This window comes from Vipera berus (genome assembly GCF_964194415.1).
Source record: "Vipera berus genome assembly, chromosome: 3".
Lineage (NCBI taxonomy): Eukaryota > Metazoa > Chordata > Lepidosauria > Squamata > Viperidae > Vipera > Vipera berus.
Window position 1 is genome coordinate 49,160,594 of NC_138204.1, and position 27,493 is coordinate 49,188,086.

The 27,493-nt window shown below is 40.6% G+C and overlaps 2 protein-coding genes across 2 annotated transcripts in view; both read right to left on the reverse strand.

Annotated features, from left to right (window-relative positions):
• Window positions 1-27,493, reverse strand: part of ZNF76 (zinc finger protein 76) — a 180,287-nt gene that overhangs the window by 75,259 nt on the left and 77,535 nt on the right. The gene's annotated exons all lie outside the window — the stretch shown is intronic.
• Window positions 1-27,493, reverse strand: part of SCUBE3 (signal peptide, CUB domain and EGF like domain containing 3) — a gene marked incomplete at its 5' end in the record, with an annotated part of 128,951 nt that overhangs the window by 39,263 nt on the left and 62,195 nt on the right. The window contains 4 exons of the mRNA XM_081322543.1: window positions 6,136-6,177; window positions 7,229-7,276; window positions 16,461-16,577; window positions 20,442-20,567. Of these exons, the coding sequence (XP_081178669.1) occupies window positions 6,136-6,177; window positions 7,229-7,276; window positions 16,461-16,577; window positions 20,442-20,567 (333 nt within the window). The remainder of the gene's footprint in view (window positions 1-6,135; window positions 6,178-7,228; window positions 7,277-16,460; window positions 16,578-20,441; window positions 20,568-27,493) is intronic.

A 27,493-nucleotide genomic window follows, 5' to 3' on the forward strand; every position in this document is an offset into this window, starting at 1 on the left:
ATACTTATTCATGGAAAAAATAAACAATAAATCTTAATAGGATTAATTCTGACTAACTTTTTAAAAGGAAAATTTTGTAGAACTTTAGCATGTGTGCCATTCTAGGACTATACAATTTTACGAGCATGCTGTTAGCTCATTCCTTGCTCCCAAATATGCCCATAATTAGATTTACTAGATTTTTAAAGTCTAGTTTCTTTATCACCAGCATTTGATTTTAGATTGAACAATGCAAATGATTACATTTCTCCTGCAATCACCAAGAACTTACAAACCGAATATAACAGATTAACAGAACAGCATAGAGGTAACTATTATTAGCACCATACTATACTTCTTTCTAATCTGACTCTACTCTTTTGTTTGTTTCATTAGATGCCGAAGTGAAGAATACCCTTTAGTAACTAATGCACAGTCAACTTTACTAGTGCATGTTCTTGCTGCAGAATGTAGTACAACTAAAGTGCACAGAATTTGTACTTTAAGAAAATGTGCTGCAGCTGCCAAAAAAGCCAATGCAATCCTAGGCTCTGTTAACAGAGGGATAGAATCTAGAAGTGTTAAGTGTTAGTACCACTTTATAATGTCTTGGTAAGACAACACATGGAATGCAGGTATTCCTTGACGTACGACCACAATTGAGCCCAAAATTGATGTTGCTAAGGGAAACATTTATTAAGTGAGTTTTGCCCCATTTTACGACCTTTCTATCCACAATTGTTAAGTGAACCACTGCAGTTGTTAATTTAGTAACATGGTTGTTAAGTGAATATGGTTTCCTCATTGACTTTCCTTGTCAGGTCGGAAAAGAAGACCACAAGACCCTGGGAGCTGCAACCGTCATAAATATGAACCAGTTACCAAGCATTATGAATTTTGATCATGTGACTATGGGAATGCTAAGTATGAAAAACAGTCACAAGTCTCTTTTTTCAACACCATTGTAACTTTGAACGGTCACTAAATGAACAGCTGTAAGTCAAGGACTACCTGTATTACATCCAGTTTTGGTCCCCACAATATAAAAAAAAATGTTGAGACAACAAAGATGATTGGGGGCTAGAAACTAAAACATATAAGGAACAGTTGCTGGAATTGGGTATGTCTAGTAGTTTAATGAAGAGAAAGGACTAGGTGTGACATGATAGCAGTGTTCCAATATCTCAGGGGCTGCCACAAAGAAGAGGCAGTCAAGCTATTCTCCAAAGCACCTGAAGGCAGGACAAGAAGCAATGGATTGGAAACTAACCAAAGAGAGAAGCAACCTAGAACTAAGGAGAAATTTCCTAACAGTTAAAGCAATTAATCAGTGGAACAGCTTGCCTGCAAAAAGTTGTGGTTGCCCCAACAATTGGAGATTTTAAAGAAGAAATTGGATAACCATTTGTCTGAAATGTTATAGGGTTTCCTGCTTGAGCAGGGACTGGAGTATAAGACCTCAAAGGTCCCTTCCTACTCTGATTCTGCTAATTTTGTATAGCCATCAAAGTCGTGTGGAGTTTTGGACCTCAGTATAAAATAACTTTTGAAAAAATTCAAAATCGTAAGCAGAAATAAAACGTATAGCTGATTCTCTTATGTCTCTCTCTTATATACTACCTTAGGAAGCAGCAGCACCTGGTTGCTCCTTACTGATTTAGAAATCTAAGCAAAGTTAAATATATTAGTATTTAGATGGGAGACCAACTGGGAAATCTAGGACTCAAGGCTAGACTAAGACATGGCAAAAATATATATTTTTTATTTGTTTGATGTTCCACTTTCGTTTATTTTTGTTTTCCTGTGAATTACTTCCCAGAAATAAATTTTCATCCCCAAAAGTTGAAGTCCAATTAAGTACCAATCCAGCATTAAGGTCAGGTAGCTCAGACAGGTGTGCAACAAAGTGATCACTTGATTCCTTGTGCTTTGCTGATTTCCTTCTTCTGCATGTGACAAGCAGGCAGGGAAAACATCACATTACCACATCAAGAATGGGAAGTATTTGGCTTAGGACAATCTATTCATCATATCTTGGCTCTTTCCTATGCCCCCTTCTTCCACACCCCGTTAGGTCAGTCCAATTTGAAAAAAATAAAACAGAAATACATTGGGATCATGAAAAGAGCTCAGCTAAAACAGTGCTTTTATTCATAGTTTCTTCTCCACTTCATTTTCTTCATTTATATAGGCAATAAGTGCAAAATTCCAGATCCCTTGCTTCCATTCAGAAGGCACTTGATTGCAAGTCCTGCAAATAGATTTTGTTGCATTTCTTGTATCACTATTTTCAGATCTTTAGGGAGACAGTATCAGGAAGATGGCAGAGAAGGCTGACTAGTTACTAAAGGCACTGAAACAACTAATCCTCCTCACTACTTGTTTAATGTGCAAGGCACAACAGAATTCATACATTTTGTAGTTATAGTTTTCGATGGAAGGAGCAAAATACTAGTTATAGTTTTCGATGTAGTTATAGTTTTCGATGGAAGGAGCAAAATACTAGTTAACACTGTACAGCCAAAGATGATTTAATTCCGTTGCACTCATGGGGTAGGGGTTAAAATCGTCATGGCAGAGAATAGAATATCTCTAAGAAAGATCCAAAATACCACAGTGAATCCAGATATGGAGAATTAGTATTCTGCAGGATCCAATCTGGGTCGGTCACCCAGGTTTTGTCTTCTGAGCTTTTGGACTCATGCTGGAGGCTATCCTCAAGGACTGAGTCCGAAAGCTCGGAAGGTAAAACTTGTGGTCCTGGTGACCAACCCAGATTGGATCCGCAACATTATCCCGGGACATGTATATTTGCCTTCATTCCTAATTAATACATACTCTACATTTCAATTTCAGGAAATGTAACTAAAGCAATATACAGGGAGGGAGAATTATTTGACCCCCTGCTGATTTTGTACATTTGCCCAATGACAAAGAAATGATCAACCTACAATTTTAATGGTAGGTTTATTTTAACAGTGAGAGACAGAATAACAAGAAAAATCCGGAAAAATGCATTTCAAAAAAGTTATAAATTGATTTGTATTTTAATGAGTGAAATGAGTATTTGATCCCCTATCAATCAGCAAGATTTGTGGCTCACAGGTGTCTTTTATACAGGTAATGAACTGAGATTAGGAGCACTCTCTTAAAGGGAGTGCTCCTAATCTCAGCTTGTTAACTGTATAAAAGACACCTGTCCACAGAGGAAATCAATCAATCAGATTCCAAACTCTCCACCATGGCCAAGGCCAAAGAGCTGTCCAAGGATGACAGGGACAAGATTGTAGACCTACACAAGGTTGGAATGGGCTACAAGGCTATCGCCAAACAGCTTGGTGAGAAGGTGACAACAGTTGGTGCGATTATTCGCAAATGGAAGAAACACAAAATAACTTTCAATCTCCCTTGGTTTGGGGCTCCATGAAAGATTCCACCTTGTGGAGTTTCAGTGATCATGAGAACAGTGAGGAATCAGCCCAGAACTACACGAGAGGCTAGTCACCAAGAAAACAATTGGTAACATTTGAAAAGAGGCGGTGGTAAGGCCCCTCCTCAAGAAACCTGCATTGGATCCAGCTATTTTAAATAATTTTTATCCTGTCTCCAACCTTCGCTTTCTTGCGAAGGTTGTTGAGACTGTGGTGGCACGGCAGCTCCCTTTGGTCCTGGAGGAAACTGAGTATCTGGATCCATACCAATCGGGTTTCAGGCCCGGGTATAGCACGGAGAAGGCATTGGTCGCGCTGGTGAATGATCTCTGGCGGGCCCGAGATAGGGGTTATTCCTCTGTCCTGGTCCTATTAGATCTCTCAGCAGCTTTTGATACCATCGACCATGGTATCTTGCTGCGACGTCTTGAGGGGTTAGGAGTGGGAGGCACCGTTTTACAGTGGTTCTCCTCCTACCTCTCGGGCCGTTCGCAGACGGTGTTGGCACGGGGACAGAGGTCAACCCCTAGGCCCCTTAGTTGTGGGGTTTCTCAGGAGTCGGTACTCTCGCCTCTCCTGTTCAACATCTATATGAGGCCGCTGGGTGAGATCATCCGTGGCTTCGGGGTGAGGTATCATCAATATGCTGATGATACCCAGCTTTTCATCTCCACCCCGAACCAACCCAGTGATACCCTCGATGTGATGTCCCGTTGCCTGGAAGCGGTACAGATTTGGATGGGGAAGAACAGGCTCCGGCTCAACCCGGCCAAGACTGAGTGGCTTTACGTACCGGCATCTCGTTTAGTCCAAGAGGTTCCATCTTTGGTTATAGGAGGAGAGATCTTACCTCCCGTTGATAGAGCATGCAATCTAGGCGTCCTCCTGGATTCACGACTCAGTTTTGAAGATCATGTTGGAGTCGTGGCTAGTGGGGCATTTGCCCAGGTTCGCCCGGTATGCCAGTTGCGCCCCTTTCTGGACCGAGATGCCCTACGTACAGTCACCCACGCACTCGTTACCTCCCATATAGATTACTGCAATGCTCTCTACATGGGGCTGCCCTTGAAGACCACCCGAAGGCTTCAGCTGGTGCAGAGTGCAGCCGCGCGGGTAGTGATGGGAGCACCCCGATACTCCCATATTACACCCCTCCTGCGTGAGCTGCATTGGTTACCGGTTGTCCTCCAGGTGAGATTTAAGGTGCTGGTACTTACCTTTAAAGCCCTACATGGCTTAGGCCCGGGATACTTGCAGGACCATCTGCTGCCGGGAACGACTTCCCATCGCCCAGTGCGCTCACACAGAGAAGGCCTCCTCAGGGTACCGTCGACTAGACAATGTCGGCTGGCGACCCCCAGGGGGAGGGCCTTCTCTGTGGGAGCACCAGCCTATGGAACCAGCTCCCCTCTGAGCTTCGGATGGCCCCAGATCTCGAGTCCTTTCGCCGCGGCCTCAAAACACTCCTTTTCCACCTGGCTGACCTGGACTGACAGGGATTTTAATTATGTTTTTATTTTTTAACTGTAATTTTAACTTATTTTAATTTTAATTTATTCCACAGGGGCCATTAATTTAATTTTCTTTTAACTTCTGTATTATTGTATGTTATTGTTGTTAGCCGCCCTGAGTCCTTCGGGAGATAGGGCGGCATATAAGTCCCAATAATAAATAAATAAATAAATAAATAACAGTACACTGTGAAGGACTGAAATCCTGCAGTGCCCGCAAGGTCCCCCTGCTCAAGAAAGCACATGTACAAGCCTGTCTGAAGCTTGCCAATCAACATCTAAATGATTCAGAGGAGAACTGGGTGAAAGTGTTGTGATCAGATGAGACTAAAATCAAGCTCTTTGGCATCAACTCAACTTGCCGTGTTTGGAGGAAGAAGAATGCTGCCTATGACCCCAAGAACACCATCCCCACCATCAAACATGCAAGTGGAATCATTATGCTTTTGTGGTGTTTTTCTGCCAAGGGGACAGGACAACTGCACTACCTCAAAGGGACGATGGACGGGGTGATATATCATCAAATCTTGGGTAAGAATCTTCTTCCCTCAGCCAGGGCATTGAAAATGGGTTGTGGATTCCAGCATGGCAATGACTCAAAACACACGGCCAAGGCAACAAAGGAGTGGCTCAAGAAGAAGCACGTTAAGGTCCTGGAGTGGCCTAGCCAGTCTCCAGACCTTAATCCCATGGAAAATCTGTGGAGAGAGCTGAAGGTTCAAGCTGCCAAACGTCAGCCTCAAAACCTTAATGACTTGGAGAGGATCTGCAAAGAGGAGTGGGATAAAATCCCTCCTGAGATGTGTGCAAACCTGGTAGCCAACTACAAGAAACGTCTGACCTCTGTGATTGCCAACAAGGGTTTCGCCAACAAGTACTAAGTCATGTTTTGCAAAGGGGTCAAATATTTATTTCACTCATTAAAATGCAAATCAATTTATAACTTTTTTGAAAGGTGTTTTTCTGGATTTGTTGTTGTTGTTATTCTGTCTCTCACTGCTAAAATAAACCTACTATTAAACATTTGGACTGATTTCTTTGTCAGTGGGCAAATGTACAAAGTCAGCAGGAGATCAAATAATTTTTCCCCTCACTGTATTACTTATACTTCAGACTTGGATTAGTTGCCTTCTATCATAAACAGTTATTTCAAAGAGCATCCTTTGAAGGTTTATGGATATGAAAGAGGGCCAACTTGTAAGAAAGATAACTACCTATCATTAAGTGTAACTCCATCTTATTTTCAGGAATGCTGTCTGGGAATAGGAAAAAAAAATTAAGAGACTTTTAGCATCTGCATAATCGGAAGGGAAGGGAAGGGGGAGGAAGGGAAGGGGAAAAGGAGGGAAGGGTGCATTTTGGGAGGGAAGTAATTCACAAATAAAGTGAGGGAAAGTGATTTAGAGAGGAAATATGTGATTTCATGATTTTGTCTGCTGTGGGATTGGGTCAAAAAATTCCTGTGTTTGGTAGATAGATAAAAAGAAAAACACAAGTTACAGGGATAAGTAACTCTTATATTCTGAAAGTGTGAAAGTGTGAAATGAAAAAAAAACACCCAAATTTAAAGGTCACATGGACTTCCATCCCTATTTATCTGCCACAGATCTCATATTAAGTTTAATCATAACAATTAGAAATATAGCCTCAAAAGCAACTTTCTCAGGTAGAGCTATAGTTATTTCTAGCAATTTCTCAATATATGGTAGTTACTGGTCCCTTGTTGACTTATTTTTATTTATGAAATAATGCTCTGATCCCATTAATGGCATAACTTTTATTCTTCTATTACAGAAGCCTGCAGTGATGAAAGACAGGTAACAACTGAATTTTTTGATGGGTTTTAAAGATCCCACAATATAGAGGCAAGTAACAGAATACATCAATTGATCCTTAGGTTTTAAGAGCTTACGGTTATAATTTCTAGCAAAAGAACAGCGATGAGCACAAGCAAAGCAAGCAGCTGCTTAAAGCCCTCCATTTCAGAACTGGTTTGTTCCTTCTTGAATAATCCTATTGGCTGGGTATCTCTTTCTCTGTTGTCTGGACAATTCCAGGCCTATCTACATTTCACTCAGTAAATGGGGCCATGCAGATTTCAAGAGCAAAAATGGATTTTAGAAAGGGCGGAAGCTGGCAGGTTAAATAGTTAGTAATAGCTGCTGTTCTGGTTAATGCAGCTGCCACCTATTCTCCACAACATGAACTGAGGCATGCAGGTTAGGAGTGCCCGGTTATTTTATTCCCAAATAGAAGATGTGGCTATAGTTTAAACTCCTCAAAGAGATATAGAACATAAATATTTACCATTAGAAAACGTCGGGGGGGTAACGTGCTGTTGAAGGTGCCTCTCCCCTGTTTGACATTATAAAAAAGTGGTTTAGAAACAGTGTCCAGCAAGGAGTTTGGTTTCTTAAAAATGTAAATATTCCCAAAGAACAGTTGAATCATAGATTTTCAGTGATATCCCTCCTTGGTTCCCCATCCCAACTTCACATACAATTCTAGATAAAAACCAAGTCATTTGGCCAATGGATCAATTTAATTTCCTTTTCACCAACAATATTTTTCCTCTCTGTTCACTAGTGTAACTCTCACTTTATTAAAAATTATCTAGTGGGTTTTTATAGGCTACAGGCAGAGAAGAAAAAGATGTGGACAACAGACAGAAATTAGTATTTAATACTATTAGTATTTAATACTATTAGTATTTAAAGGTCTTTTGTAGCTAAATGTAAATGCAGCTTTGAAAAAGTTCTTTTTTATTAGAAGATAGATCAATACCCTTGGGTAGCAAGCAGCATGCATGTAAAACAAATTTGACTGTCCACAATAGCGAAGTGAACAATTTATCATGAAGCCAACAAACCAAGTTCAGCTTGTGAATTAAGCAGCAGTCAGAAGACACAGGACATAGTAGTCCTTTAAAAAAAAGAATTCTAATACATTCACCAGCTGAAAAAACTCCTGCTGCAGTTTAAAATGTGCATTTAAGGGCCCTACCCAAAGACTTAAAAAAGGATCAATAGAAAAGGAAAAAGGATGATAAGGGAAGAAAGTGAGTTCACATAGCACTTAATAACAAAGCTTTATTTCTTTAGATGCAAGTTAAATTAATTGATTTATTTAATCTAATCAAATATAAATAGAGGTAGTCCTCTTTTACCAAACATAATTGGGACCTACAACTTGGTAAATAAGTCACAGAGTAAAACCACAATTGTGCTTATGATCTTCAGCTTTCCATTGCTTTACAAACTTGCAAAGATTATGTATAGTTGCTAAATGAAGGCTACTTACCGGTATATAAACTTTCAGCTACACTATATTTTAAAGTATATTTACTAACCTATTCCTATGAATTTTACTTCAAAAGAAATTGCACCAAATTTAATTATTCTAAATGAATAATTACACTCTAACTCTAACCTAATTCTAATAAGTCTGCATAGTATACAATATATGGAACTGTAACCCTAATGAATTTAATATAGCTCATCTAATCTTTGTAATAGAGTTTCTTAGGATAGGAATGCATTTTTCAAATCACCATTACTTTAGGTCTTCTGATATACATCTGAAGAGTTGAACCTGCATGCATCTGTTCATCTAAGAGTCTTGAAAGGTATTTGTTTCTAGTAGATAATTTATACGTTTTCTCTGAGAATTGTATATACCAGATAAGCGATTTGATTCCTAGGAACCATTCACTAGGCATGTAGTCTATGATCTACAATACATTGATGAACAGGCTTTCATAGATTTCCAAATTACTATCAAACACTTGCAAAGTTCACAGAGAAATAGCTAACTGGACAAGCCTAAGCCACAGTTCAACAAGCTGGCAGCAGAAGAGAGCATGCAACTGGGCAGTGCAAACCAAGCATGTGGAACAAATTATTCCAAAGGGAGTAAAGAGAGTCAAAGCGTCTGACTGCAGGCTTGTTAGGTCTAATGAGAACCAAATCCCAGAGTCAAGTAACATTGTGGAGAAAAGACAGATGTTCCCTGAAAATGGAAAAGAGAATAAATGGACACTGATATTCTACTCTCCATTGCTCCATAAAATCTAATGTGTGTCTTCAGGGTCACCTAAGTAGTACAAACGGGTGTGACCCTGAAGACACAGATAAGCCTCTAGGTAGCTTTAACGACTAGCTAAAAGAATGCAAATGAGCAGCTGTCTGCAGGAGTATAAATCTTTCCATTCCCCACCATCCGGTCAGAGATGAAGAAACTTCTTGGATGAGAAACAAAACATCTTCAAAGAAAAGCAAGAAAGTCCAGTTGCCTCGTGAAAAAACATCTTTGGGATTTGATGCCATAGTCATAGTATGGCTAGGTTGCTTCCGGCACTATATTATGATAATTTGGCCCTTCTTGAAAAAGCTATTGCATTAAGTGGTAAGGGGCAAGTGGTGATTGGCCAAAAGGTATTTACCAATAATGCCTTTTCTTGGTTTGTGTGTGATGAGCTGGTTTGATATAATTTGATGATTAAAGCTGCAAGGCTAAAAATGGGAGATCATGAGTTTTAGTATTTCCATAGGTACAAAATCTGCTGGATGTCTTTGGACCGAACGCTTCCCCTCAGTCATAGGAAGAAGGAACTGGTAATAGCAAATCACTTCCAAATATGTTGCCAACAAAATGGCATGGATTTATCCAGGCAATTACCAAGAGTTGAGACTGACTTTGGCATGCATGCATGCAAGCATAAATCATTAGCTAGTTGTAGCTTATAAGAAACTTTACCTGAAGTTTCCCTGAAGACACAGGTTTATTGAAGATATCTAACAGATACAAACTATCTCATTATCATCTAAATCCCGAAAAATTGTTCAAGGTTTAAAGCATCTGAATTGGCATTGGAGTAGAAGAGGGCAAATAAAGTCAAAATTCATAAAGAGGCAGGAGCTTCTTCTGATCAGTTAAAAGACAGAAGAAAGATTCAGTTTATTTTAGGTGTATTTATACCTTTTTTAAACCTCTGTTTCACAAATCCCAGGTTTTGATATTGGCTAAAAATATTCCTGCACAGTACAGATGAGTGGGTGCTTACTTTTGGGATATATCAAAAGTGGTTTTTATTTTGGAAAAGGCAACTGGACTGATTTTTTTTATTTTTTTGATGCTGTCACTAACTATCCTTCCATCTCCTACACCATCTAATACAACTGATGAAGTTTCCAGGATAGGAAGCGAAACATCTCAAAAAAATCAGTCCAGTTGCCTTTTTAAAAATAAAACCACTTTTGATAAAACTAGATGACTGAAAATCTTCATAGACATCTAGTTTTGGATAAGTCAAATCTACTTATGGAGATACACGTCCAAAAATTACATCCTTTTGGGACTTCTACAGCATGTTCTATATATCGCTCCTTTCAACATGTCCAAAAACTTCAATTGGTCCAAGTTATTACAGCCAGACTATTAATCAGAACATATTATATAAAACGTGGCTTTTTTACAATAGTTTCATTGGTCTCAGATCCACTTTGAGACTCATTCTATATGTTATAAACTACAAAGCCCTATCCAACAATTTTTGAAAGACCATTGACTTTTAAGATCTTTGGGAGATCTTTTCTCATTGAGAATGTGAGAAAAGTCCTTCCCACCAGTTACTCCAGATGCTGCTACCACAGGAAGTGAGACATGGAAAGCTTTTTCTTTTCTTTCTTTCTCTTTCTTTCTTTTTCTTTCTTTCTTTTTCTTTCTTTCTTTCTTTCTTTCTTTCTTTCTCTTTCTTTCTTTCTTTCTTTCTTTCTTTCTTTCTTTCTTTCTTTCTTTCTTTCTTTCTCATGGTTAACAGGCAAAGCTAATTTTATACAGACTGACTCCTGGCTTTTTAACCGGCTTGCTTGCCAAAGTACATTTTAATTGTTTTAATTGAATTATTTTATATTTTAATTCCATTTTAATCTACATTTTATTATTAACAACCGCAAATGCTATTTCTGAGAAAGTCATGATTTAGTACCATCAATATGTGAAACACATTTATAAGTTTGTGCTTTCCATTCTGCTGCAAAATGTGTTAGGTTAGCTGTCTACAAAATTAATGTGTAGCACTTCATTTGCTAATAATTTTTACAGAAGATAAATAGCTGAGGCTTTTCTCTAGCCTTTGACCCTAAGGATAAGGTAACCTTCATTAGGACTGACTCTGCCTAAAAGGAGAAAGTTACTCATTATTTACATTTTTAAAAGCAGCATTAAAAAGTTGGGTGGAGGAATGAAAAATGCCAGCCACAACCAAATGAAACTGCCATTCAAGGAAGCTGATTGCACTTCCTGCCTTGGTGTGATCTGAAGGGGACCTGTATTAGACAGCCTGTTCTCTTCAAATACACCACATTCAATTTCAAAGTGCTTGGCCAAGGGAGTGAGTTTCCATTTAGAAACTTTATTCCTTGTGAAATGATGAAATATGTCAGGGGAAATGAAGGATCAGAAGGGGGGAATTATAGCTAAAATGAAAAAGGGCAGTTATAAATATCCAAAGAAGTATCTTAACCTCTTGCCTAGCTATAAATCTATCCCTGTGCTTCTCTATGGAGACAGTGGGATTGGAGGTTTGGTAATAACCCTGACTGCACAATTTAACAGTGTTTTCCATGCAGGGCAGCTATGAACAGAAAATACACTACAGTATATGTAAATGGGATGCTTCAGTTGTTACTGCTCTCCTTCACATTCATACAGCTAATAAAAACCAATAAGAAGACAAACTCAAACTATATAGCCAGCTTCTCAGGTCAATGAAGAGCTGTCCCAGATGGCAAATTCCCTCCATATCCAACTCTGAGAGAATAGGCAGACCAGAAGCATCTTTCTTGTTTATTTAAAGACCCTGGAGGTCACCATCTATGCCAGCTGGGTCTAAATCTGAACTCCAGGAAAATTAAGACTTTCACACTCATTGAGCTGCAGGAGGGCTTATTCCAGAGTTTGTTGTGAAAATCAGTTTAAAGTGTTTTCCAATTTATTCAACATGTGGGTGAGGCCCTGTTAAGCTATAAAGGAGTCAGATTTCCAGCTGAGTACATTTATTCATGAAGGAAGCACAAAGAAGTTCAATTGTCAAATACTTTTCATGTAAAGTGAAGTATAACCTGACAAACAATTATTACTTCTTAGAAACCAAAACTGTACTAATCAATCATCATACTATATTTACAAAGAGCACACTCCAGTTTTGACTTTGCCAAGTACTCCAACAAAGAAAAAAAAGACCAGAATGGGTATTTTCTGGAGAATAAGCAATTCAAAATGAGCTACAATTGCACATTTGTTGCATTATAATATCCATACCTGGAAAGCCAGCACAATAAGGAGTATAACAAATGGGCATGAGAACAGAATCTCTTGAAAGCAGAACAAATGAAAGGAGTCTGCTAGCATTAGTATGAACTCAAAGTGGATGGTTTATGTAAAATAAGAGTCACCAATGAACCATATTTTGTGAGCAGAAACATGCAAAACAAAACAAAAATACATGGCAAGAAAGAAAGGAATGGCTCAAAGACAATACAAGCAGTGAAGCAAAAATTACATATAGTATTAGAATTTTATTTAAGGAAACAGAAACGCTAATCATTATTCCGTAAGAGAAAACTAAAAATGAATGTTGGCCCATATTCAAGCTCTTTCTAAATTATATTTGGTTCAGTCAAATTACTTGGATTTATTTCCAGATATATTTGTTTAGAATCCATGTACTACTTCTTCTGAACTAAAACTGTCCATATGCAACCAAAATAATAGTACTAAATGAATAATTTGAAATATAAGCAAGTTGTATTCCAGCTACTACGTCAACAGAGAAGCCCTTATATTATTCTAATCCTCAGGGCACGAGGAGACAATATTAGTCTAATTAAGTACAATTACAAGGATTGTTAAGCAAAAGTCATTCTTACATATCATCAAGGGATAGAGTATAGGCTGGCATGACTTAGGTCTAAATTCCAGCAAAAAATTGTTACAGAAATTATGTATTTTCCCAGAGGCTCAGACCACTCAGCAGATTGAGTTCAAAGGAACTGTTTTCAACTAAATTAAGACAGAACAAGAAGGGAAACATTTACAGTAATTTGTTTTGATCACTTTTTATGTGGGACTTCATATAAGTATTCTCTTAAACTGCATAGGTATATGAAGCCAGTAACAGATTTGTGCATGCTGTCCATTAATATTATTCCAAAACACATACAAAAATATCCAATCATATTGTTCTATTGCAACAATTATTCTCAGATTGAACCTTTATAATGTTATTTTTTTGGTTGGAATAGGTTACTTTGTTCTGGTAGATCAGAGGATATTATAGTCAAGCCAGGACAGTAGGTATCCTTGAACATGCTAAAACTTGATTCAATACTGTTAAAATTCTATAATTTATCTTGATGTAAGTAGTCATGATAGAATACATTTGTGAGAAATCAGAAAATACAATTAATGATGTTATTAGGAAAAATATAAATTAACAAACAAATGTAATAATTTTGATTTATGTTTATTGATTAGTCGTATTAATAGGAACTGTATTATTTTTTTAAAACCGTTTTAGAAATCAGGCACCTGGGGTAAAATATAGGATACAGGATTTTCTTTGCTTGTTCAATCAAGGTAAGTCCAGTTGGTGGAGGATCTGCCTCCTTCAGCAACCTGTAGAATTTCAGATCTAGATTTCTGTTCACTAGATCTTGGAGGATAGCCATTAGTGGCAATTTCACCCTGAGCTTTCTTAGGTCATTATGGAGCTATCTGTAAACAAAGAGCTAGTAACAGTGCACTCCTGCTCATATTGAACCATCTCTGTTGACTTAACTCTGAGAAATAAGAAGCAACCTGTTTTGAAAACAGTTTGATATATGAACTTCAAATTCCAAATGTACATAATACTCAACTAACTCTTGTTTTCAATTAAACCAAAATGTTCATTATTATAACTTCTATGTTCTCCTAAACCCACTGAACACAATCCCATCTGCTAATATTCCCAACATGGGGAAAAATTGATATTCTGTTTGTGAAATTTGAAGCATAAGTAGGAATGCTTCTCCGCAGTTAAGAGGCCAATTCTGTAAAAGCATTTAGAAGATTTTATTCAAACTATTCCACAGATGCCCTTTCTGTTTAGTTAAACACAGCAGTGCAAGATCCATGATGATAGTTTCATATTTATATCTTTTTTAAAAAAACACATAAGGTTGTCTTACTATATTAGTTTACCTGGGGAAAAGTCTCAATAAACTGAATGGATCTTTAATCCCCTATTCAAATATTGCAAGCACACAGTACAGATGTATGTAATGTGCATATATTGTATGTATGCACTTGCATGAACTCTTCATCTCAGTTTGATGTCTCCTTTTTCAAAGATGGATTAAAAATGCTTCGTAAAAGCTACAGTTTGCACATTTATTTTTTTCTTCATAGGGGAAGAGTAACAGGAGAAAAAAATAGCTTCCAGTGAGAAAATACCATAGAGGAAAATGTTAAACTCCCCTCCCTTAACATTGCAACTATAAAACAGATTTAAAAATGGTGGTTCTGCTCTTTAAAAAAAACAATTGAAGTTCTCATCATTCCTCTAGTTTGATTCTTAGTGACACAGCATGACTGAATTGCTCCTCTGAGCACTCAACTTTGCTGGAACAGCAAAAGTCAGTACTATATTATAGCCTCCTACAGTGTCAGTCTGACATTTCAACAAGATACATGACAAACATTGAAAAAAGAAAATCAACCTAAAGAATTCTCCATATAGAGATTTATCAGTCATTTCACCATCCTGATTCCTCACATTTGCTATGTGATAGGTCTGTGCACTTCAACGTGGATTTTATGATGTTGGTGAAAACTGGACATGTTGAATCAGTACGGTGAAACTCAACAAATATCACATTTTGTTTACAGCCAAGCTCAGAAAAGCAGAAATAAAAAATAAGCAAGCATGCACATGCAATTCTGAATGAGCATTTGATGCTATTATGAATTTAATGTTCATATATATATATATATATATATATATATATATATATATATATATATATATATATATATATATATATATATATATATATATATATATATAATGAAAATGGCACTGTATACAAGTAGTCCTCAGTTTACAATTACAATTGGGACCGGAATTTCTGTCATAAGTTCTTACAATATTAAGTCAAGTCATTATGTGACTGGACCCAATTTATGACTAGTTTTACAACATCTGTAAGTCTGTGTCATGCAGTCAGTGCAAATCCTGTTAGCCAATGGCGTTTTTGCCACAAATCACATTCATGTGACTGTGGGATGCTGCAACCAGTCATAAATGCAATCCAACTACTCAATGCCCAAATTGTGACCATAGCAGCAGGACAAAGTCTTCAGTTCGAATTTAGGATCGTAATTGACTTTTTTGAGGTTTTTAATTCAAACTGTCATTAAGTAGTCATAAGTTGAGGACAACCCATATTATCTTTTTTCTTCCTTTTCCCCTACCATATTTCCTCTCCAACTATAACCAAAGGTCAACTATTCAGATTGAAATAGCAATTCCCAATAATTTTTCTGATTCTGCATTTTCCGGAATTCTATGATGCAATTCTTAGTTTTAAAACACTGCAAAATTATTACATATTTTACAATGCATATATAAATCAGCATTTTACAATAATATATGTATACCAAAATGGGATAAGTAAAACTCATACAGACCAAATCTTTGATTTTCTTTATTTCATCTCGTAAAAATATTTACTATATGTACATTCCAAATTATGGCCAGTTAAAGAGAAAAGTTATCTCCCAGACTGCCCAGGGGATGTCTGTCTTTCTGTGTGCAATAAAAAGCAGACACTCTTGTGTCTGCCCTGCGAATAGGGCAGATTTTTTTTTTAAAAAAACCTATCCTATATCATTCGTGCATAACCTATCGTAGAAAATTAGAAATGAAACAAATGATAGTTTATCATTTTAATCAGAAGAGTTTTCTCTATCTGAATGTATAAAATGGATGCCAATAAAAGCAGACAATATAAAATTGGCAACCTTTTCTGGACAGAGGCTGAGAGAAGTACTGAGCTCAGTTCTGTTTGTCCTCACATTGCCAGATTCCTCCAGTAGTAGAAACCCTTTTGCCTCTCAGAGGCCAACGCCATTACTCGCAAAAGATGGAGGGAGAGATGGTGGAAGTAGCTGAGGTCTATCATGTTATTCTATCATGCCCAACGGTTTATGGTGGGTCAAAGAATGTGAATTATCAATTTAAGCTATGTGGGACAATGATGTTTTATTATCTGCATCACAGGTACTATTTTAATGGGTAGATATTTTTACACACACACACACACACACACCATCTTCTATCTGCACAATAGCTTTATGAGGCAATTAATTATGATGACGTATTTGATTAATCTGAACAAAATGTTGTCAATAATATTAAAGTTGTTTAATCTAAGATACCCTAAATTATGATTTCACACGCTTGCTTTGAACCAAAGCTTATGTATCTCTCGCTTACCTATGCAAGTTTTCCCATCAGAGTGTAGCACAAACCTCACATGGCAACCACATTTTGGACCTTGATCTGTATCATCACAGGTGTGCTGACAACCTCCATTACCATAGTTGCAAGTCACTGAGAGGTGTAAGAGAAGAAGTAAGAAATAATTCCAAATATTATTATCATACTTAGCTAACTAAAAGACTATGTCTGCACAATATAGTAATGCAGAGCTAACTAAATCACCTTTACTGAATTAATCCAACTGCTTGGGTTCATACATCACACTAGGCTAAAATGTTGCAGCCTGGTTTGCATTCAGTGTGTTATGCAAACAAACCCCAAACAGGTTCAAGTTGCCAGATTTCTTGAAATAATTAAGAATTATTGTATTGAGATAAAACTTTATGCACTTCAGAATCACCCATAAAATCATCCAGAAGCATAGCAGGATCAATACCAACAGGGAAAAAATAATATGGGATGAAATTGAAATGAGGGGATGTTGGGATTTTGAAAATCTGTATAGGAATGATAGTGATATGTCATAGATCCGAATGCAAACAAATGCTATATCAGGCTATGATACTTATGAATTATTTCTTGTATTTTTTTTTATGAAAACGTGTTCTTTTTAAAGAAGTGCACAACATTTAACTTTTTCTTTCTTGCTAGAATCCTTGGAGTTTAGTGGAATTTAAAATAGCAAATGCAACTGCATATAAGTTCAAACATCATGTCAATTAAAATGCTAATTTATTTTAGCAGAAAATATGTACAATCTCATCACAAGGTAAGTATTGCAAACTGGAGGTTTCTTTTATGAGAAAGCTGTTCCTCTTTCATCTGAACAGAGTATTACATATGATTAATATGACTGGATATATGGATGCAACTGCACCAAGTAACGTTGGCAGTTATAACTCTATGATGTTCTCCTCTTGATAAAGTACACTTCTAGCAAAGATCCATTATTTCTTTTTTAGTGTTTCTAAAACAACTACCGTATATACTTGAGTATAAGCCGACTCGAGTATAAGCCGAGACCCCCAATTTCACCCCCAAAACCTGGAAAAAGTTTTTGACTCGAGTATAAGCCGATCCGCCGTTCTGCAAGCCTCTGCCGCCAGCAGAGGCTCGATCCGCCATTTTGCAAGCCTGAATACACAAGAATACCCTGTGTGGCCGCGGCTCTCGGGGAAGCCCTGGCTGTCAGCTTCCTCGCTCCACGCTGCCATTCGGGGCCCGCGCGTTCCCCGGGCAAATCGCGGCGCCCAGCAGGCGAGGAAACACGCCCGCTCCAGTCGCCCCCCCTTCCCTCAGGAGACGCGAAGCAAGTGACCGCCCGGAGCTTACCGAGGACTTGCTTCGGTGCTTCCAGGATCGCGCGCACCTCTCCCAAGCCGCCGCCGTCCGGAGACCTGCCGAAGTTTGGGGAGGTTTGGGGAGGTGCGCGCGCACCTCCCCAAACCTCCCCAAACGTCGGCAGGTCTCCGGACCTCTGCGCCCTGCCTGCCTGCTTCTTTCCGCAGCGGAAAGAAGCAGGCAGGCAGGGCGCGGAGGAACGGAGACCCAGCGACGTTTGGGGAGGTTTGGGCGCCTCCCCAAACCTCCCCAAACGTCGCCGGGTCTCCGTTCCTCCGCGCCCTGCCTGCCTGCTTCTTTCCACAGCGGAAAGAAGCAGGCAGGCAGGGCGCGGAGGAACGGACACCTGCCGACGTTTGGGGAGGTTTGGGCGCCTCCCCAAACGTCGCCGGGTCTCCGTTCCTCTGCGCCCTGCCTGCCTGAAGCAGGCAGGCAGGGCGCAGAGGAACGGAGACCCGGCGACGTTTGGGGAGGTTTGGGGAGGCGCCCAAACCTCCCCAAACGTCGGCAGGTCTGCGCGGAGGAACAGAGACCTGGGGAGGTTTGGGGAGGTGCCCAAACCTCCCCAAACGTCGGCAGGAGGAACGGAGACCTGCCGACGTTTGGGGAGGTTTGGGGAGGCGCCCAAACCTCCCCAAACGTCGGCAGGTCTGCGCGGAGGAACAGAGACCTGGGGAGGTTTGGGGAGGTGCCCAAACCTCCCCAAACGTCGGCAGGAGCAACGGAGACCTGCCGACGTTTGGGGAGGTTTGGGGAGGCGCCCAAACCTCCCCAAACGTCGGCAGGTCTGCGCGGAGGAACGGAGACCTGGGGAGGTTTGGGGAGGCGCCCAAACCTCCCCAAACGTCGGCAGGAGGAACGGAGACCTGCCGACGTTAGGGGAGGTTTGGGGAGGCGCCCAAACCTCCCCAAACGTCGGCAGGTCTGCGCGGAGGAACGGAGACCTGGGGAGGTTTGGGGAGGCGCCCAAACCTCCCCAAACGTCGGCAGGAGGAACGGAGACCTGCCGACGTTTGGGGAGGTTTGGGGAGGCGCCCAAACCTCCCCAAACGTCGGCAGGTCTGCGCGGAGGAACGGAGACCTGGGGAGGTTTGGGGAGGCGCCCAAACCTCCCCAAACGTCGGCAGGAGGAACGGAGACCTGCCGACGTTTGGGGAGGTTTGGGGAGGCGCCCAAACCTCCCCAAACGTCGGCAGGTCTGCGCGGAGGAACGGAGACCTGGGGAGGTTGGGGGAGGCGCCCAAACCTCCCCAAACGTCGGCAGGAGGAACGGAGACCTGGGGAGGTTTGGGGAGGCGCCCAAACCTCCCCAAACGTCGGCAGGTCTGCGCGGAGGAACGGAGACCTGGGGAGGTTTGGGGAGGCGCCCAAACCTCCCCAAACGTCGGCAGGAGGAACGGAGACCTGCCGGCGTTTGGGGAGGTTTGGGGAGGCGCCCAAACCTCCCCAAACGTCGGCAGGTCTGCGCGGAGGAACGGAGACCTGGGGAGGTTTGGGGAGGCGCCCAAACCTCCCCAAACGTCGGCAGAAGGAACGGAGACCTGCCGACGTTTGGGGAGGTTTGGGGAGGCGCCCAAACCTCCCCAAACGTCGGCAGGTCTGCGCGGAGGAACGGAGACCTGGGGAGGTTTGGGGAGGCGCCCAAACCTCCCCAAACGTCGGCAGGAGGAACGGAGACCTGCCGACGTTTGGGGAGGTTTGGGGAGGCGCCCAAACCTCCCCAAACGTCGGCAGGTCTGCGTGGAGGAACGGAGACCTGGGGAGGTTTGGGGAGGCGCCCAAACCTCCCCAAACATTGGCAGGTCTGCGCGGAGGAACGGAGACCTGGGGAGGTTTGGGGAGGTGCCCAAACCTCCCCAAACGTCGGCAGGAGGAACGGAGACCTGCCGACGTTTGGGGAGGTTTGGGGAGGCGCCCAAACCTCCCCAAACGTCGGCAGGTCTGCGCGGAGGAACGGAGACCTGCCGACGTTTGGGGAGGCGCCCAAACCTCCCCAAACGTCGGCAGGAGGAACGGAGACCTGCCGACGTTTGGGGAGGCGCCCAAACCTCCCCAAACGTCGGCAGGTCTGCGCGGAGGAACGGAGACCTGGGGAGGTTTGGGGAGGCGCCCAAACCTCCCCAAACGTCGGCAGGTCTGCGCGGAGGAACGGAGACCTGGGTAGGTTTGGGGAGGCGCCCAAACCTCCCCAAACGTCGGCAGGTCTGCGCGGAGGAACGGAGACCTGGGGAGGTTTGGGGAGGCGCCCAAACCTCCCCAAACGTCGCTGGGTCTCCGTTCCTCTGCGCCCTGCCTGCCTGCTTCTTTCCGCTGCGGAAAGAAGCAGGCAGGCAGGGCGCGGAGGAACGGAGACCTGCCGACGTTTGGGGAGGTTTGGGGAGGTGCGCGCGCACCTCCCCAAACCTCCCCAAACTTCGGCAGGTCTTGGACGGCGGTGGCTTGGGAGAGGTGCGCGCGATCCCGGAAGCACCAAAGCCTCGGCCGCGCACAAGTCCTCGGTAAGTTTTTTTGTTGACTGGAGTATAAGCCGAAGTGGAATTTTTCAGCCCAAAAAGTGGGCTGAAAAATTCGGCTTATACTCAAGTATATACGGTAATTGCTGTTTTGACAAAGGTTCCCCAAGTAAACACTTACATTTGCAATCTCGTTGATTCTTAGTGAGCTCAAAGCCAGGTCGACATTCACAGGCAATGCCACCTTTGGGGGTCTCACGACAGATGTGTGCACAACCATGATTCTTGTTCATGCAGTTCATTCCTTCTAAAAGAGAAAAGAAGCAACATAAAAGCTACCTAAACAACACAAGAAACAGCAAAAGGAATATATAATTCTGTTCTAGAATGAGCTGTCCAGGCAGTTCATTCTTGCTTAGCTAACCTCTTTATCTATCAACTTAAAGCAAATTTTAATAAATTCAATAGGATTTACTCTCAAGGAACTGCACATCACTGTAGCCATTTTGCTAAGATGACAGTAGTTACCTTCAAAATTCAGTCACTTTTTAGAACTAAAACTCTTTAAGATTCACTGGTTTCAGAAACAACTAAGGCTTTAACTCATTAGAGTTACATGAATTAACATGTACTGAACACAATACAACACAATATCCCGATTTAAAGATAAAAATGACCCGTGGTCAATCCATATCCCCTGGAAATCTTATCTTAAAGTAAAATTTCTGGAAATAGGAAAGAAAAATGAAAATTACCTCCTAACAGTTCACTGGGAAATGAACTCTACATTTGGTGTACTATAGTTGCGTTATTCCATAATTTTGAGATATTGTTTGACCTATTAAATTAAAATCTGTGACACATAATGTGTTGTAGAGCTGATTAACCAGTACCAATATCTTACTGTGCCCAACCCTTAGTACATCATTTTCTCATCAAGTATCCACCCACAAAACAATGAATTTTCTGTGACACCCTCCCTATTATGTCCCTTAGCCAATGCCTTCTCCTTATACCAGCAGTCCAGAAACTCTCAGTCAAAATCCCTGATTTGTTGATCAGTGATGCTACAGGCTCTAGTGTTGTTTCCTCAGCAGAGTCAAAAAGCTTCTCAAGGCTTTCTCAATAATGGGAATCAGCCAAAGCAGCTTTAGCTACAACACTGCTATCTGACCTTTCTAAGCTGTGAACAAAACAGGGTCCTGCTGACTCACATCCCTGGATTGTTTATGCTTTATTTGGACTTGAAGGACACCATGTTCTGGGCTTTAGCCTCCATTTCTTCATGTTGGCCACCCACTGTAAGAGGCAATCAGAGCCAACAGGGTCACGCCCTCTGCATCATGGCCTGGGTATGCTGAAGAATACTAGGATCCATAGGGACCAGGCCTGTCTACTTCATTGCACAAGGCAGATGTTAGGGTCTAAATGGGATAGAAAGTATTTGTGAGTAAGTTAGACCAACCACAGGACAGAAACTAAAGTCAATCTGTGGTCTAGAAAGAAGGACACTTATTTCAGAGAGAGTCCTATTTTTAAGAATAATTTTAATGATATTTTATTATGTTTCATGTGGTTGTTTTTTATTACATTATCTTTACATATTTCTGCTGCCTGTTTGCTTGATCATCCCATTTGGACAGAAAGACAAGATATCAAATACTCACAGTTGCCTACTGAATACGGCTATATTTTAAAGTTCTGGAGTCACATCTGAAAAAATGATGTATTCCAACTTAATAATGTAGAAGTATCTGTAGAGAACATTTCAGTCTAGTGGAAAACACTTGAAAGATTCCAGTAATTAATCAAATCCATTATCCCAAAACTGATGAGAGTAAAAATTGAGAGGGGGGGAGCAATAGAAACTCTTTTGCCTCTCAAGAGGCCAAAGCCATTACTAGCAAAAGATGGAGGGAGAGATGGTGGAAGTAGCTGAGGTCTATCATGTTATTCTATCATGCCCAATCGTTTATGATGGACCAAAGACTGTGAATTATCAATTTAAGATGTCTGGCACAATGATGCTTTATTATCTGCATCACAGGTACTATTTTAATGGGTAGATATTTTTCCCTCTCAAGTGACAGTACAATGTATGATTTGAGCAGAACCAGTGTGATAGCTTCCCTGAACACCAGCTTGGACAAGGAGGAAGAGCCAGCTTGGGGGATGTTGGAGGGGGATGTGGAGGAGTTGTAGAGAGGTTGTAGAGGGCTCCGAGCCAGGAGCGAAGAGGCCAGGAACAATGGAGAGGTTGCAGGAGGAGTGGCTGGATGAACAGTCAGCTGAACAACGAAAAGAGAGGCGCAGCTGCAGCTGGAGAACTCAGAGGCTGGGAGGGTGGTGGTGTAGGAGAAGGTGTACAGCTGCAGCTGGCCAGCAGAGATGAGGAAAAATTCCCTCCTCTACCTGATCCGTGAAAGCGCAGCACCGAGAGGAGGCAGGCACAATGGAAGTCAGCAAGACTACTCATAAGGTGGCAGCCTTACTTCTCCTGATGAGCTGTACCAACCAGAGGCTACTTAGCCCAGCACGGGGAATAAAGCGAAACTGAGAACAACTTGTCTGCTTCTTGCCATGCATTTGTTCAGCTGTTGTGATTCTTTTTGTGGATTTAAACCTTGACTATGCTGCTGGATTTGGACTCTGCTTCTTGGACTTGGGATTTTGCTTCTGGAAACTTGGACTCGGATTTTGGCTTTGGTGAACTGTGCTCGACTGTGGATTTGTTTTGACTTTGAACTTGGGGTAGGGGGTCTTTATGAGCTTGTTCTGTGTTCCCTCATTGGGTTTGTGCTGGTTCCTGTGTGGGGTGAATCCTTGTAAAAACTATTTGGAGCTGACAAAGTCTCAATAAAGGCTTCGCCCCTTGAGGTGTGCACATGTGTGAGCAAAACAGAAAAAACAAACAATGTATTAATATGATAAAATATAGTGTTATCCTACTATGAAAATGGCTATAGCATTATATGCTGATAGACTAATCAATGTTTGTCTGTAAACAGTCTGTTAAGAGCCTGCAATGATTGAGAAGCACATAAATCAAGAACATATAACAAATAGACTTAAGCTCAGTGACATATAGAACATAATCTCTTGCTAATACAAAAGTAGAACTTTAGCTGCATCTAAAAAGCTGCAGTTGTTAAGTTGGTATCACGGTTGTAAAATGAATTTGACTTCTCCATTGACTTTGCTTGTCAGAAGGTTGCAAAACGTGATCACATGACCCTGGGACACTGCAACCATCATAAATATGAGTCAGTTGCCAAGTGTCTAACTTTTGATCATGTGACCATGGGGCTGCTGTAAAGCTGAAAAATGGTCATAAGACTTTTTTCCCCCCAGTGCTATTGTAACTTCAAACGGTCACTAAGCAAATGGTTGTAAGCTGAGGACCACCTGTTCACCAAACTGAATGCTCTTCATATTCCTATTTTCAGCCTTTATATATTAGTTTTTAAGAAGAGACTGGACAGCCATTTGTCCGAAATGGTATAGGGTTTCCTGCCTGAGTAGGGGGTTGGACTAGATGACCTCCAAGGTCCCTCCCAACTTTATTATTATTATTATTATTATTATTATTATTATTATTATTATTATTATTATTATTATTATTATTATTATTATTATTATGTACAGAACATAGTCTTTCTTTCACTCTCAAATGTTGGATGGTGTCAAGCTGAAAGAAGCATAAAAGAAAATAGAAAACAGCTGATCAAAGATATCACATATCACACCAAGGCAGTCCTTGGTATATTATCTTTCTTTCTATGTGGCTTTCTGTTTCTTAAGATTATTTTGCACTGAAAGCTCCCTGTCCGTTCCCACACTGGGGATATGGAATTGATTCAGGATGTCAGTTTAAATATCTGCACAGTCAAACCGTGAATCAGTCAGTGTAACAGCTGAACAAATTACATTTTCACTCTAACAACAACAGGACATGGGGATTTTATTAGGAAGACTTAAAAGACACAACTGAATCAAAAAGATAGCTGAAGAACTGACCTAACTCGGATTTCACAGGATGTCGGCACCAATCTGGAGCCCTTTCATTCCTGACTATTACTGTTAGTCTTGGCAGATGACAACATCTCTTAGCAGATTTGTGTTTTCAGTTCCTTAACTGCCAGAGAATTGCTGACAAAAGCAGCCCTTTAACAGGATCCATGCATTCCCAGACCAGCACTTCAAGTGAACATCATTTGCTCATTTTTAATGCCGAACATGAAGATATTTAATCTTTATATTTAAGCAAATTTTAAACAAGAATCTCATCTCTCTAAACCTAATCAAAATTGCCATTACCGCTGTCTGTACCTTGTTTTGCAACCTTCTAAACCAGCAAGGAAGCAAGGTGTGAAGGAAGTAATATACAGCACTTGGTATTAAAAGGGATAACACTGTATTTAAAGGAGTGGAATAGAAGTGGAGCATGGTATATAGGTTCTAGAAAATGGCTTCATTGGTTTTTACATTTATTGTATTATTTCACTTTCTTAGAAGCGGAATCTTTTGATTTTGAAATCTTCTTTTTTAGAAGCTTGCTTACATACATCTCTATGTCTCTATATCTGTCCTAACAGTTATTTTTAGAATATCTTGTTCTATATATGATTCATTCAACAACATTTTTTATATCTATACCCCTCTCTGGAAGATGTGAATACTGACTGGGTTTAAAAATCAGATGGTTTGCTCCTGTTTGATCCTACATTGTTACCATTTTGATGTAAAGGTGTCTTAATACCTTTATACATACGCACATATGCACACACAATTCCTTTTTTTAAATAATTTTGTTAAACTTATCAAACTATAAAATACAAATGAAATTAAAACAGTAGGAAAAGGGGAAAGGGGAGATAAAGAAGTGTAGGGGAAAGGGGAAAAAAGAAAAAAGAAGCATTGACTTTCAACTCTTTTTAGCACAGTAGAATAAAATAGTAACATTACAATCACAACTTTGTACTTTTATGTACTTAGCCGCTTCTGTAACAACAAGCATGTCTAACCAGCAAAACCCAAAGTTTCATTCCCCCCCCCCCGCCATCTCGAGCACAAAATCCAGAAGCAGTTTCCAGTTAGAATATGTAGCTATGATTCCTATCTATAGGAATCTAAGGAAAGATGTAAGGGCTAAAAATGTGATTGTGATGTTAAATTCCTTCCTCCAATTGTAGACCTGGCTAAATCTGAAGACCTTTGGACTTAGCATCTATAGGTAAGTCCATATGGTGTGTCTCTCTCTCTCTCTCAATAGCAAGCCACTTCTGAAAACATTGCCAAGAAAACTACAGGGATTTGTCCAGACAGTTGCCAGGAGTCAACATTATTTAAAGGGGGGGCGGGGGGGGGAATGATTTAAAATCTTAATTTGAGGACTGCAATACTTTCTGCATATGAATGGCTTTTTATCAGTATCTCAGAAATTTTATCAATATAGTATCGTATGGTCTAGATATAATTTGTTCTTTAAGTTTTGGGCTCTATTGTAGTTAAATCTTTTTTAAACATCTATGATTTTCTTTAGTTTTGTTTTCATTGCTTGTATTTATTTAAAGCTTTTGTTTTCCTACAGAGATTAAAGGCACATTTTAAAATAGTCTGTTCTGAATGAAAGCTACTCAGGGAATGCATGTATGCTTAGAAGTTCAATTACACATTTTTTTTTGTACTTCAATTTCCCCCTACCCAGAATCAATGTAAAACTGAGACTGGCTAAGCACAATTATGAGGAAAAAACAGTTCATACAATCCCTTTTATTTCAAAAGGCCTTGGTTCATTTTTTTCACTGCCTCTGGGAATATATTTTAACTAGCACTTGTGTAAGTTGACTTAGAACAGACATGTCAAACACAAGGCCCGGGGGCCGGATCCGGCCCGCGAATTGGTTTCATGTGGCCCGCGAAGCCATCCTGGAAACAGTGAGGGAATGGCCCCCACTGCCTTGGCCCTGGCCCAGAGACCCTCCTTCGGCCAGAGACCCTCAGATCTGTCCCACTCCTGCCCGGGCCCCCATAGGCACCCTTGATGCCAACGATGTAGTGCTGGCCACGCCCACCCAGTAGGCCGTACGCACTAGCCATGCCCACCCAGTAGGCCACGCCCACCCTGGCCACACCCACCCGGCCCCCTGAGGGCAACCGCAATGCTGATGCGGCCCTCCATGAAATTGAGTTTGACACCCCTGACTTAGAACATTCTTGGTGGGAAAGGCTTATATGGTGCAAAATTTGAGCTATTGCTTTCAGTCTTTTATTCAAACTTCTGTGATATTGTGTGGAAATAATGTTTTCTTTCTAATATTCCACACAATAAAATATTCTACCAGATCTCCATCTCATCTATCATATTCTCTAACAAAGAAGCATTAAGAAAAGCCCCAAGGAATGAAAAGAAGCTTTGAGGTCATACTCAAAGTAATAGTATTACATTTCATTAAATAGTTTTGCAAATACTACTCAAAAAATCACTTCACAAGGGTTCTGACATTTTGGATCTTGTGCTTTTCTTGTTGGTTTTCTGTATCACGAAAGTGTTACAAGAAAATCAAGACAATTTATAAAGTGAGAATGCTATGTGGAAAACTATGTCAGTCCCATCAGACTGTGAAAGTTGCTTTCACTCAATTCTCAGTTTGTTTACACTGAAGAAAATACAGGTTTAAAGGGAGGCTGGCTACTGTAAAGTGCAGAGATCAGGTGTCAGTTTTGTGGAAATAAAAAACATAAGAAAACAGAGCCTTCACAAAATTAAAGTGGGAAATTTATTTGACTAATGCCATATTTCAATTCATCATACAGGTAATCCTCAATTTATGACTGTAATTAGGAATAAGTTATTATGGTTATAAGTTGAGGTACACATGCACCCAAACCCAATTGTACATTTTTGTAGCAGTTAGTAAACATATCTGTGATCATTAACCAAATGCCATGGTTGTAAGTCCTAACTCATTCTTTCAGAAGCCAGCAAAAACTGTCAAAAACCGACAAAACAGCCATAAATCACAGCCATATGAATGTGGGGTGCTGTAACTGGTCATACAGGTGAGTCAGTTGTCAACCACCTGAACTGTGACTGTGAACACAACATTTTACCATAGCCAGGTGTGTTTTACTGGCCATAAAGCACTTGTTCTGGGCCCCTTGTAATTTTGAACAGTTATTAAGCAACTATACTATAGTTCTTTCCAAGGTGCATTTGATTTAAATCAAGTC